The sequence below is a fragment of the Typopeltis vanoorti genome, chromosome 19 (genome assembly GCF_054136105.1).
Source record: "Typopeltis vanoorti isolate ZY-2024b chromosome 19, IOZ_Tvanoo_1.0, whole genome shotgun sequence".
Classification (NCBI taxonomy): domain Eukaryota; kingdom Metazoa; phylum Arthropoda; class Arachnida; order Uropygi; family Thelyphonidae; genus Typopeltis; species Typopeltis vanoorti.
This window is the reverse complement of record NC_143567.1, coordinates 93,942,892-93,957,595: the sequence shown is the minus strand read 5'-3', so window position 1 is coordinate 93,957,595 and position 14,704 is coordinate 93,942,892. Positions and strand designations below refer to the sequence as shown.

General features: G+C 35.8%; 1 protein-coding gene across 2 annotated transcripts in view; it reads right to left on the bottom strand.

Annotated features, from left to right (window-relative positions):
- The window catches only part of LOC150096359 (AP-1 complex-associated regulatory protein-like), a 171,339-nt gene that overhangs the window by 21,080 nt on the left and 135,555 nt on the right, over window positions 1-14,704 (bottom strand). For both annotated transcript variants that reach the window (XM_090409375.1, XM_090409376.1), the window contains exons 6-7: window positions 13,659-13,760; window positions 7,229-7,364 (exon numbers count right to left, since the gene is read on the bottom strand). In XM_090409375.1, the coding sequence (XP_090265501.1) occupies window positions 7,229-7,364; window positions 13,659-13,760 (238 nt within the window). The remainder of the gene's footprint in view (window positions 1-7,228; window positions 7,365-13,658; window positions 13,761-14,704) is intronic.

Here is a 14,704-nt window from a genome sequence, read left to right as displayed (position 1 = left end):
ATAAGAGCAATCCCACAACCATCAGGTGAAAAAAAGAGGAGGAAAGTAATTACCTTAGATACAAAACTTGATATAATTAAAAGATTTAAACGTAGTGAAAGTAAAAGTAAGATTGCAAGCCAATTTGGTTTTAACGAGTCTACAATATGGACAATTTTATCCAAAGCTGATGAGTATTGTGAGCAAGGTAAAGTTGTATCTACGTCTGCAAGTATGCAATACACGCGTAACCGAAGTGCTATAATGGTTGAAATGGAAGATCTGTTGATTATTTGGCTGGAAGACTGCAATCAAAAGAGAATTCCAATTAGTGTCTATAATATCACAGCCAAAGCTCTTAGCCGCTTTTCAAGACTTAAAGAGACTAAATGTAAAGAAGACAATTCACAATTCACAACTAGCAAAGGCTGGCTTGGAAATTTTAAATCTAGGGCTGGACTAAAGAATGTGAAAATAACAGGTAAAGCTGCAAGTGCCAATGAAGATGCTGCATCTGCATTTCCTGCTGAGCTGGAGAAAATTATCAAAGAAAATTATTATGATTACCACCATAATTTCCATGTAGGTGAAACTGGCCTCTATTGGAAAATAATGGCATCTAGAACTTTTATATCAAAAAAAGAAGCAGCACAGCCTGGCTATAAAGTATCAAAAGATTGCTTAACTGTTATGCTTGGAGGGAATGATAATGGAGATTTTAAATCGAGGTCGCTGCTTGTCTATTGAACTCTGAACCTAAGGGCTTAAAAGGATGTAACAAGAACTCTTTACCTGTAATTTGATGAGCGAATCAGAAGGCTTGGGTTACCAAAGCCCATTCGAAGACTGGTTTAAGTCTTATCTTCCACTGGCAGTTGAAGCTTATTGCAAAAGAAATAACTTAGCTTTCAAAGCTCTTTTTCTTTTAGATAATGCACCTGGTCGTCCAAATTCTCTTAATGATCTGTGTGAGAATGCGAAAGCTTTATTTTTTCCACCAAATACTACATAGGCATCACTGCAACTATCAAATTCTATTTTCTTAAAAAGACTCTCAAAGGCAGTAGAAACAACAACAGGAGAAAATGCAATTATGCTCCAAGAATTTCGGACAAATTTTAACATTAAACACACAGTTGAAAACATTCATGACTCGTGGGAGCAAGTATCTTCTAGCTGCATGAGAGCTGTTTGGAAAAACCTTTTGCCAGAACACACTAATGACTTAGGTGGTTTTCAAAATTCTGTGAACAATATGGTTGAATAAATTTGCAACTGATGAAGACCCTGGTTTTGATGGAGTTGATGCAGAAGATGTTAAAGAATTACTGGATTCAAATTCAAAAGATTTCAGTGACAACCATCTTCTTGAAACTGAACAACGTGCATATGAAGACAATGAACAAATGGAATGCGAAGATGAGGTTCCAAAGGGGATAACAATCAAAGAATTGGATGGAATATTTCGCAGTTTAGAATCGCTTAAGCAGCAAATAATGGATATGGATCCAAATGTTAATTGAAGAATGCTTGTTTGCCGAGGTCTGGAGAGTCATTTTGCTTGTTATCGTAGAATTTAGGTATTAGATTTAGGTAATAGAGCCATTGCATAAACTGAATAAGAATTTGGCAAATAGGAGATATTGATGGGGAAATCACCAGAGATGATGAAAGATTGTTCAGCTGAAATGGTCATTTGACCTGACTGTATAACTTGAGTCTCAGTACTAATCCCATTACACAGGGGTGGCACAAAGACTGTTGTGTATAACTATTGATATATCAGAATCTCTGGAATAGTGATGAAGATTTTGGAAAATTTGGTAAGAGATCATATACAGAAATGGCTTGATCTATGCTTTGCAATGAATAGCTTTGGTTTACTAAGGGAAGGTCATGTTTGAGTAACTTGCTCACATTTTATAATACATTACAGTTGAGTTAGACAAGGGGAACAAATACACTATGATACTTTTGGACTTTGCTAAAGCTTTTGAAGGATGCGACATGGAAGGCTATTGCATAAGGTGGATGATGTGGAATAGGATTATAAACTCTTGGCTTGCATAAGAGGATGACTGACTGTCAGATATCAAAAACTAGTATATGGGGATGTGAACTGACAAGATTTAAAGTGACCAGAGGTGTACCCAGGAATCAGTCCGTAGTCATTCAATCTTTATATTAATGACATTGGAAAGGATCTAACAGGAGACACACAGCTATTTGCTGATGATGCAAAGATAGGCAAGTAATCAAGAATGCGAGTGACATGCAATAATCGCAAAATGATATGAATAAGCTGGATTGTTTACAATGTGAAAATAGCTATCGGTTCAATGCTAGTAAATGTAAAGTTATGCATCCTTGTTTGATGATATATTCAATAGAATACTATATTGGGGGTAATATGCTAGAAGAAATTGATCAGGCTAGGGATCTTGAAGTTTTAAAAGATCAAAGTTGAAGATCAAGGGCAAGAGAGCAAAGATTGTGAATACAACTCAGAGGATATTTGTAATGATGAAATGAAAAATGTTGATGAAGATATCAGGATTTTTTTTATTTTATTTTATTTTATTTTTTTTTACAAAGAACTCATTTATGAGAGACTAGTCAACCTATAGTACCATGGATGGGCAAAAAGGGACTTGTTCATCCTCTGTGACTGTCAATTTAAAGTATTGTTACTTAAATATAAAGAGCCATTAGGCTTCATTTCGGCGATATAAACATCATTCAAATTAAGGTGATATTAAATCCCACATTGTTTTAAAACCGAATAAGAAACTCAAAGATTGGAATCAGAGAGTTTCATGCCGAATATAGTAAACTATAAAAGTATCGGCGGTTACTAGTGTGAGCTAATGCAAGTAGTCCTAGTACGTATTACAATCTCAGGCAACTCGTTGCAAAGGTGGGGAAAGTCCTAATTGCTAATCTTAGTATTTTCCATAATGTAAAAACACATTTCCTAGGAAATGTATGCTGTTATTACATTATGTGGGAGGTCACTACCCAGACCGGTTTCAGCCTTTTTTGAGGCTTCATCAGCGAGTAGCTAGACCAAATAGATACTAAAGGGTATAGCGAAAAGAACTTATATACTCTGCTATACAAGTTGTCAAACAGGTGCAACCATTAAGTTACTTAAATATAAAAAGCCAATAGGCTTCATTTCGGCAATATAAACATTATTCAAATTAAGGGGATATTAAATCCCACATTGTTTTAAAACCGAATAAAAAACTCAAATATTGGAATCAGAGAGTTTCATGCCGAATATAGTAAACTATAAAAGTATCAGCGGTTACTTATGCTGGTGGTTTGCTTAGTGCACTACTAGGTAGCCAGAAACAGGATTATAGTGTAATAGAAAGGAGGATGGTAAATCCCTTTATGTTTTTATAGCCGGGTACGAAACTCAGATCGAAATCCAGAGTTTCATGCCAAAAAAACTATTGGCGAGCCCAAGTGTAAATGATCACTTGGGTAGTACAACACCAGGGCAACTCCATGCAAAGGTGGAGCAAGCTCCATCACTAACTTTTATATTCTCTCATAATGGAAAACCTGGCTCCTAAGAGATGTATATATATTGTTTTACATTATGAGAAGAGGTCACTACCCAAACTGGTTTCAACCTTTTTTGAGGTCTCATCAGTGAGTAGGTAGACCTGGAATATCAAGGTTTTAAGTGAACACGAACTTACATACCTCTACTATCGAATTACCGAAGAAGTGGTGTACTCCTATATTTATTGTTAATTACTAATTCAATAAGCCGAAAGGCTATTTTACTGGCGAAATTGTTAATAGAATGGAGGATGGTAAATCCCTTTATAAAGGTAGATTTGAGAAGATTATTTGTTCAATTACATAGTTCTCTCGTAGGATCTCTTTGAACTTCAGAGTAAATATTACTCCGCAGTTGATGAATAGCTTTTCTCTCCGAACGGGAGACGTTGTCAGTGGGAGGTCTACTATTGTTGACTGCAAAAATAGCTTCTATCCTAAGTAGATTTGCACCCTGTGTTGGTAGACTGGAGGTAGCTTTTTCTATTTTTGTAAGAAAAATTTCTCTAGGAATAGATTTAGGTGAAGAGACAAAATTAAGCCCCTTGGAGAGTATACATTTATTTCTGCTGTTGTAAGAATATGTGAAGATTTATTAACTACAACGTTGTTAAGAGTGTGTGAAGCAATATTATAGGATAAACGGTCTTGCATATGTTTGAGGGAATCAAATTTCCTAATCGTATATTTATTGATGTTTTGGGTTCTAGCTGCAAAAAGTGCACTAATAGATTTAGTAAATATATATATATATATATAAATTTATTTATTTATGTGTTTTTTTTTTTTAAATAAGTTACGAAATTTATTGACCTTTTTCAGTTATCTTACATTAGATACTGAATGGCAAAGAAATGATTGATTCAGCCAGAGAATCATGTGGTGAGGTTGTCTGCAAGGATAAAAAAATCAGAACTCCATGGTGGACACAGGAAATTAAAGAGGCAGTGAAGGAAAAGAAGAAAGCATATCAAAAGTTTCTGCAAAAAAGTCAGCTTGTGCTCTTAGAGAATACAGAGACAAATGTAAGAAAGCTAAACAGTGTGTAAAACTAGCTAAACAAAAGTCATGGGAGAACTTTGGCAAGAACACAGAAAATAAATACCAAGAAGGTGGTAAGATATTCTGGAGGTTGTTGAAGAAGCTTAGAAATGGAGGAAAGAGTGCTGTAAAAGGAGTTAGAGATGATAAAGGTGACATGAAAACAGAGAAAAAGATATCCTTGAAATATGGAGTAATTACTTCGAAAAATTGCTAAATGAAACAAGCAGTGATAACAGCACAGTGGTAAAAAACACTCAACAGGCATATAAGGTCAGGAATACATATCCATACTTGAAGTAGAAAAAGCCATCAAAGGCTTGAAATGTGGAAAGGCAGCAGGAGTAGATGATATTCGACCAGAAATCTGAAGTATGGTGGTATAAAAGTCTTACAGCGGCTGCACTGCATAGTCCAGAATGCCTGGACAGAGGGACGAATTCCCAATGATTGGAGTAGAGCTCTCATAGTACCCATATATAAAAAGGAAAATAAAACTGAATGTGAGAATTATAGAGGTATATCCCTATTGAGTGTTCCTGGTAATATATATGCAAGTATACTTGAGAAATGGCTGAGAAGAATTGTGGAAGAAAAGCTTGGTGAAGAACAAGCTGAATTCAGGTCAAATAGAGGCTGTCAGGATCAGATCTTCACTTTACGACAAATAGTGGAATATAACAAAGATCTGTATTTAAGTTTTGTCGATCTGGAAAAGGCATATGACAAGATGCCAAAAGAGAAGCTATTCAATATGCTAGAGTTATATGGTGTCAATGGGGCATTATATCAAGCAATACTTAGTCTTTATTTGAGTTGTAAGTCAGCAATTAGAATTGAAGGAAGTACAGGAAAGTGGTTTAATGTTAAATCTGGTATGAGATGAGGATGTACATTATCCCCTCTGTTATTCATTATCTATATGGATCACATTATGAAGGAAAGTGGTATTAAACATGATATCAAAATTGGAGATGTTAATGTCAGCTCTTTGCTTTAAGATGGTAGGGTGGTAACTGAATCAGTTGATATAGTTGAGTTACTGAGTGAGCACTTTGCAAGAATATATCACCCAGGTGGTGACATTGCAGAAACGAATGTACCAGTAGATTATACGGGAATTGTGGCGAATGAAGTGGTGGTGAGTAGTCTATTGCATAACCTCAATGTCAATACATCTGTGGGATTGGATGGTATACCAGCTCGTGTTGTACGAGAAACAGCTAAAGAATTGTCAGTACCCATAACCAATTTGTTTAATTTGAGTCTCGGGTCTGGGTTAGTCCTGAGGGGGTAGAAAGAGGGGAAAATAGTTCCACTGCATAAAGGTGGTTCCAAGACTGCTGTTGTAAATTACTGACCGATTAGCATATCAGGAATCATTGTCAAGGTCTTAGAGAAATTAGTCAAGAAACGAATACAGGATTGGATAGATGAAAATGGGATATTGTATATTATCCCCTCTGTTATTCATTATCTATATGGATCACATTATGAAGGAAAGTGGTATTAAACATGATATCAAAATTGGAGATGTTAATGTCAGCTCTTTGCTTTATGCGGACGATGTTATACTGCTAAATAAATCCACTACAAGTCTGCAAGATTCCCTGACTAAATTAAATAACTGTTTTAATAGATATGGTATGATGGTCAGCAATAAAAAGACAAAGACAATGAAAATAGGCAGAATTGTTGAAAATGTCAACTGCATTGTGAACAGAGAACCTGTGGAACAAGTAAAACATTTCAGCTACTCAGGCACGATTTTTAGTGAAGATGGTAAATGAAAATGAAATATGGAAATAGCCAACAGACTCAACAAAGCTGATATGGTAGAAAGTCAATTGAATAAATTCATATGGAATAAGAGAGAAATTAGTCGGAACACTAAATTAGCTGTATACAAGACAGTGTTCAAACCAGTTTTAACTTATGGATATGAGAGCCGGGTCAGAAGTAAAACACTTGATCAAAGACTGGAGACCACAGATATGAGAGTCCTGAGAAAGATTAGAGGCGTTAACAGAGGCATCAATGGCAATATCATATTAAAAACGAGGATATTAGGAAAGAACTTGACATTGTGAGTATCCAGGAATGCATTAGCAGAGCTAATCTCAGGTGGTATGGTTACTTAAATAGAATGGGTGAGGAAAGATTAGCAAAACAAGTGTTCTGTGCCAGGGTGGCTGGAAAACGGCCCAGAGGAAGACCTAGATATAGGGTGGATTGATACTGTACAAAGTGCCTTAGATGATAGAAATATAAGATCTGATAATGTTGGAGTCTTGACGAGTAACAGACTGTTTTGGAGGAAAATTTTAGATAGGAAGTTAGTAATGATGTAAATTTTTCATGTAGTACTATCATATCCTGTACACCCCTTGAGGGTACATGGCAGGAATTTGATGATGATGAATTAATCTAAAAAGTTGGATGTTCTTCAACCAACAGCATAATTTTGCATCTCAAATTTATCGATCTGGTACTCTTTGAAATACCAGAGTTCTTTTTCAATGACTCTATATTAAAAAAAAAAAATAGTGAATTCAAAACATTGACCATTATAATAATGAATAATAATAAAATAAAATACCTATACTTTCTGATGTGAATGAATGTCACCTACCTAATAAAGTCACCATCCCATTCTAATCCATTACTGTGGGAAACAGGAGTCAGAGGATGAGAAGGATTGCTGTTTGTTTCAGTACCCACCCATCTGATATCTTCTGATGGAAGAAAGCTTGAAGGAGGAGTCAATCCTGTATGAGTGAAATAAGTTGGATCAAGTTATTAAAAATACAAACCATAAATAATGAAAAATATATTTTCACATAATGCAGTGTGAAAATAAATGTAACATATATATATATATATATATATTCTAATCCTAATTCTGTGTCCTCCTCTCTTTGAGAGGATTGCAGCTAATTACTAGGGAGATATGATGTAAGGTGGTTTCTTGTTGCTTTCCTTGCCATAAGTATTTATGACTGTAGCTGTTTTAAGGGATGAAAAAACCAAAGTTATCAGAAGAAAAATCCCTCCACCACTGTATGAGACTGGTTAACTCACCTGTAGTCAAAAGAGACCAGATAAAGGTTGCTCATGCCATGGATGGTAACTGAACCCAGGTCTTTCCAACCAAAGGGCTTTGTCTATACCGACTGAGGTACAGAGGCTTTCTTTCTCTCTCTCTCTCTCTCTATATATATATATATACACACCCTCTGTCCAAAAAGAAACCGAACTTTTAGTATTAAAACACTTAAGGAATAGAACAACGTAGTTAAGGATATAAATTAAATTAAACTTTAATAAATATTTTCCGATATTTCGGCAATGTCACATTGCCATCTTCTAAAGGAACTTACACAAAAAAGCACGTGTACGTGCACGTGCAGTGTGAAAACACAGTAACTGGGAATGAAGAGATGAAGCTATTGTTCTCCTAAAAGTCCTGATGGTGCCCTCTAGCGGGCTAAGAAGGTGTTCTTGGCCGTTGGGCTGAAGGTCTGCTGATGTAAGCCTCCCAAATTTGGGGCAGTGGCATACAACCAAATTTGTTGAGGTTTGGAGAATTTCTTAGGGCTGAGGCTGATTCCATAAATAGTCTTTCGTATTTGTATTTGCTATGGTGTATTAATGTAGCTTTCTTCCACTGTATTCTGTGGCATGTATCCAGAGCATGGTCCGCAAGACCAGAATGGCTGAATTGTGAAACTGGATGTTGTCCTTGTGTTCAGAAATTCTGATATTCGCTGTCCTGCCTGTTTGGCCAGACAGATTACAACTGCAAGGGACCTGGTATACACCAGGTAGGTCTAGGGGAAGTGGTTGGTCTTTAGTGGAGCGGATAAGGGATGCCAATTTTCTGTAAGGTTTGTAACAGGAGGTCAGGTCATGCTTTTTTAAGATTTTGGTAATCTTTTCTGAGGTGCCTCGGATGTAGGGAATGGTGATGGATTTAGAGTAATCCTTGTTGTGGAGGGGATCTGTGGTTTGTAGGTTCTAATATTTTTTGGACTTTTCTTGGGGGGTAGCCATTGGCTGAGAAAGTGTTGAGGATGTGATTTAGTTCAGTGTTTAGGGCCTATTCAGTGTATAGATATATGTATCAATCCCTTTTCTGAAAAAGGGGACTGCCACACACTCACATATTGATTTGGCTCGAAGGTAAAATCAGGAGTCATGAAATTGATTCCATTATATGTGCCAAGATACCTTCTCCTCAATGTGACAAAGATTGTTCAATATCATAACAAAACAGATGGTACATGGTCCATGCAGACCTGTTAATCCAAACTCACCATGCATGAAGTCAGGAAAGTGCACAATGAATATTCAAGATCATTTATTGTTGAAACTCAAACAGATGAAGATGGATATTCACGATATCGTCAACGTGCTCCTTCAGATGGTGGGTGAATTGCTACCATACATAATAGCTAAGGAACTTCTGAAATTCATAATCGCCATATAGTGCCTTATAATCCAAATATACAAATTTCAACATAAATGTTGAAATTTGCAGTTCTGTGAAATTCATCAAATATGTATGCAAGTATATCAACAAGGACTCAGACCAAACTATGTTTGGTTTGCAAAACAAATATAGCAAAGTAGATCTATACAAAATAGGACAACACATCAGTAACCTCTGAAGCCGTATAGCAGATTTTATCTTTTGATATTCACGAGCAACATCCAACCATAGTTCATCTCGAAAATAGTAAAAGAGTATACTTCACAGAAAGTAATGCACTCAGCATAGTGGAGTCATCAAGAGACACAACATTAACAGTCTTTTTTAAACTATGCATAGAAGATAATTTTGCCCAAACAATGACCTATAATGAAGTACCTACATACTACACCTGGCATCCAAACAAATTTCAACGAAGAAGACAGGGTGTCGACGTGGATGGTTATCCTGGTGTGAAAAAGAGCAATGGTCTAGGTCATGTTTATAGTGTACATCCCAATAAGCTGAATGCTTTTATTTATGAATGCTCTTGATGCATGTGAAAGGAACAAAATCATTCAGCAATCCAAGAACAGTAAATGATGTAGTACATCTGACATACCGGGATTCATGTAAGGCTTTGAATTTGTTAGAAGATGATTCTCACTGGTCTGATTGTATCGATGATGCAATAATTTCAAACTCACTGCCATCTTTACACCTTTTGTTCACTGTAATGTTGTTTCACAGCAACATTACTGACTTTCTTTCACTATGTCGACTTAAAAAAATCATTTTTTGGAAGATCTCTTACACCAAGAACATTCTACTCATTCTCAGGCTCAGTTTAATGAAGATTATGAGGCATTACTGAGCTTGAATCAATTGTTAAGTCAATATGTGACAAAAGTGTTAAAGATACTTTGGTCTTCAGATACCGAACAATCCTTTGCCTCTAGATACAGATTTAATCCGGGAAACCTCATAATGATTTCAGTGAACTTCAGGATTTACTAAGTCAGCACAAACAATCACTAACTTCAGATGAAGCTGAAGTTTTTCACAATGTTTTAACAAGTTGTGAACAATCAATCAGGGAAACTTTTTCTTCAATGTTCCAGGTGGTACTGGGAAATTGTTTTTCTAAATTGTTATTAGCTAAGTTGAGAAGCCAAGGTAAAATCACTCTGGCTGTGGCATCCTCAGGTATAGCAGTTAATCTATTGCAAGGTGGTCAAACTGCTCATTCTACTTTCAAAGTACCACTTACAAATGTAACTAATGATAACCTATGTGCAATATATCAAAACAAAATAATTTGTCAAAATTATTACAAAGGGTTTCTTTGATTGTTTGGGAGTTCAAACAGTCGACAGAACACTAAGGATATCAGATCAGATGATTGAAGAATGGGTGGAATAACTGTTTTATATGCTAGTGATTTTTGAAACACAGCCCACTGTATCTTGTAGAACTAGTGATGAAGTGCATGCCTGCCTTAAGAAATCGTCACTATGGCATGATATAGAGAAGTTCTCTCTTAAAACCAACATGCACATTCACCTACATGGAGACTCTAATGCACATTCCTTCTCCTCAAAATTGCTAAAAATTGGCAATGGTGAAGAGATGGAAAAATTATATTAACACACCTAAATATTGGGAAAATTGTCTACACTGCATATGAACTGTTGTAGTGTCTACCCATCTATTGAGAACATAACAGAAAAGTCATTTTCTTGGTTCAGGGAGAGAGCTATCCTCACACCTTGAAATGACGGCATGTCAATAATGAACAAGTCAGTTCTTAATAGGGTTAATGGATCTGTTAGTGTTTACAAATCAGTAGATACTCCTGTGGATGTAGTAGATGATGCAGTTCATTTTCCCATGGAATTTTTAAATTCTCTTAATCCACCTGGATTGCCTAATCATGAAATCAAATTGAAAATAGGTGTTCCTATTATGTTGTTCCAAAATATGCACCCCTCCCCTTCAAATCTTTGCAATGGAACTAGGCTTCAAGTAAAATCGTTGAAACTGAATATGATAGAAGCTGTGATATTTACAGGTCCTGCTTTCAGAGAAATTGTCTTCACTCCTCGGATATCCCTCATTACTTCAAGGCTATCTATTTGCATTCAAATGGTTACAATTTCCAATAAGAGTTTGCTTTGCAATGATGATTAATAAAGCCTAAGGATATACCCTTAGATTTGCAAGTTTAGATTTAAGAGATGAATGTTTCGAACATGGGTAGTTACATGTAGCATGTTCTTGAGCTAGCAGTCCTGAGAATTGAATTATTTTTGTTCAGGATGATGAAACTTCTAATGTTTACAAATCAGTGTTATAATACTCACAATTCAATACCATGACAAAAGCACCAAATACTCAAGTAAATACTCTGAAGTGAACTGCTGGCAGAATAACTTCACCTTGGTGAAGCTAGAGGGCTCAGCCAGTTTCAATATGTATATATTAATACTGAGCACAGAAGCTTTCAAGACAAGGTTCTAGAAAATTGAACAGTTTATTGGAAGTGATCTCATATGAATATTTAATTGACTGTGAGTCACAAAACCTATCAAAAGATTTATAACAGCTCTGTAATCATTTTGCACTTATGAGAATAAAATCCCACTGAGTGTGGGTAGTGTGGCGAAGGTCGATGGTTCATTTCTCGTTATTCACCTCATTCATCCTAGGGAGGCAAAAGAAAACTGAATCCCATGGACCCTCCCTTTTTGAAGAAAATCTTGAGTGTCACTGCTACTTATTTATTACCTAAATCTTTGAAAGAGGAGCCAAATACAGTAGTGTCCTGACTTCCATTAACATCAACAATCAATATTCCTAGGAACTGATTTCATTTGAAGGACCAATGATAGCATTGGTCCTTCAGGAACCAATGCCTTTCTAATACATGCTGAAAATAATGCATGTGTGGAAATTTCCAAAAGCGTGGATGGAGTCTTGGCCAATCGGTGAGGAATTTTACTCATATGTTCTTGTATGACTGTCCTCAACCAATCAACATCTTTACTAGTGTTCAGCTTGGTATTTTTTGAAATGCAGATCTGTGTGAGGCTGATCACAAGTTTCTTTTTTAAACAGTAAGATATGTGATAACTATTTATTAAATAATCTTCATCCAACACTCATTTTTAATATAAAAATCATCAAGTACAATATGTAAGAAATATCTATTCTATGTGTTGTTGAGATTGTCTGCCAAGGGTTTAGAATGAATTACAGGAAATCCACTATCACTGATTTTGACTTATAATATTTTGAACATACAATGGGTTTTGTGGAAGAAATTGCAATCAGATGTTGGGCCCTGCTGTATGGAAACTATTCAAGAAAATCATAAACTAGTTAGGAAACATTATTATTATTATTATGTGGCACTTCCAAGGACTCATCGAGGGAGGACACCTACTCCACAACTCTCCGTCTCCACCACTTAATACACCAACTACTGAACCTCCATTACCATTATCATCTAGACACCACTACTGCCTACCACCACTAATATATTTTGTCTCTAAATTGGCTGATTTGTCTGTAGGCAGGATGAAAACCTGTTTCCAGGAGGGGAAAAACCCTGCTATCTCTATATGAGATCAGCCAACGCACTGTCAATTGAAAAAAAAGCCATATAAAGATTCCTCTCATTATGACGAGAATTGAACTTAGGCTTTTTCCAATTGAGGGGCACAATGTACCACCATTCTTTCAATTGCAATACAGAGGCACTCATACACACACAACATCATAGACAATGTTTACAATATTAAATTATGTTAATTAATGACTTAATAAACAAAAGGCAGGAAAGTACAAGATTACATTGACTAAGTGAGATTAATATCCTGATAATACAATTAAAATTACTGGCACCCAACAGGAATTCCAGTGCCTACATCACTTGTGCAGTGAAGGTACTTTAATCGCTTAAAAAATCTATTTTGACAAATATGAAAACTACATGGCTTCTTCAAAGTCTGAAATATAAAGTTTTATCAAAATCAATTTATTTATTCTTTAGTCTGTTTCACACAAAGAGATAAACAAACAAAAATGGTAATGCTAATGCATACCGTTTACTTTATAATGTGCAAAAAAAAAAAAAAAGGGCATTTTACACCTGGAACTTCTAATGCCACTTTTATAACTGTTAAAAAAAAAAAAAAAAAAAAAAAAACTATTGCCATTGATTGAAATGATGAAATTGACAGACAGTTCAATTGACAAATAATATAAGAGTATTCTTGGACAATGGAGACCTTTATTATTGTAGCAAGTGAATATAAAGCCACTTGTGTCTTCTTGTCTTAGTTTACTGCTCAGTATAATTTTGCATCAATCTGAATTATTTTGTCTAGTTTTGTAATTAAAAATGTCCATTTTAAACTAAAATTGAGATGACAAAAAATTTAAGGAAAGATTTAAATTTTATTCAAGTTGATTCAGCCAGGATGGAATTATGAACAGATTTGAGAATTGTACATAAAAAAAGTAATTGGTAGCACTATTACTGTTATTTCCAATTTAAAAACTCATCTATTTAATTCTTCTTACTTACCAATTTCATTTTCCCATTCCAAATCTACTGATGAAGTAGGAGTGCAGTTGACTGTTGAAAAATCCCATCTCTGGCTACTGGCATCAGTTAATGAGTCATCTCCTATAACAGTAAGATATAGGGATTAGTACAGCATTATTACTGTTATTATTATTTATTATTATTATTACATAGGTGCTTGAAGTGATCTAAAGATCCATTAGTGTGGTCTTCTCACAATGTGTCTTCTCACCATTATTTACAAAAGCCTATCATACTTTTACTTAAATTCATTCACAAAGCACTTACACAGCCCATTTCAGCAATTATTCCACTCACTCATCACTCCATATATGAGGTAGCTCTGTGGGCTTTTGTTGAGGCTTTATGAGGTGAGGGGGGGGGGGTCTGGAAAGTTCTGATAAACACTTAAAACAAAAATAATATTAAAGCAACTGATATAACCACATGAAAGGGCACCTGTTCTACAGCTCTCCATCTCCACCACTTCCTTCCATCCATCTCCATCATCTAAACCAGAGTTTCCAAAACTGTGTTCTGCAGAGCAATGGTGTTCTGCAGAAAGTGAATAAGTGTTCCGTGAAAATTTATCAAAATTAATATGAACCTGGAATGGTTTTAAATGCTGCGACAAGTTCAAACATATTTGAAAACCAGGTGCTCCTCATTTTGCATGTGGATTGTTCTATTAATGCCAGCATGCGCTGGACTTGACTCAGCCACACGAGGTTATCGACACTTCTGAGAGAGAGTGAAGTACGGAGGTATCTATTCTATGAAACGTGCAGTCACAAGCAAGGTCAATGCGGTGCGCTGCAGCCTGGCATGCCTGCGTGTGCACCTTTTTGCAAAGCAATACAGCCTGCTTCGGCAATTGTGTGCGCTTAGCTTTACATTGAATACGAGACCGGTGATACTCTACTCTAACCAAAATATTTCGTTAAAATTTCAGGATTTGTGAAGTGTTCCGTCATAGGAAAATGCTGATCTAAACCAATGCCATCTACTGCCCATCACCACCACTGTTTGTCTGTAAATTGCATGTG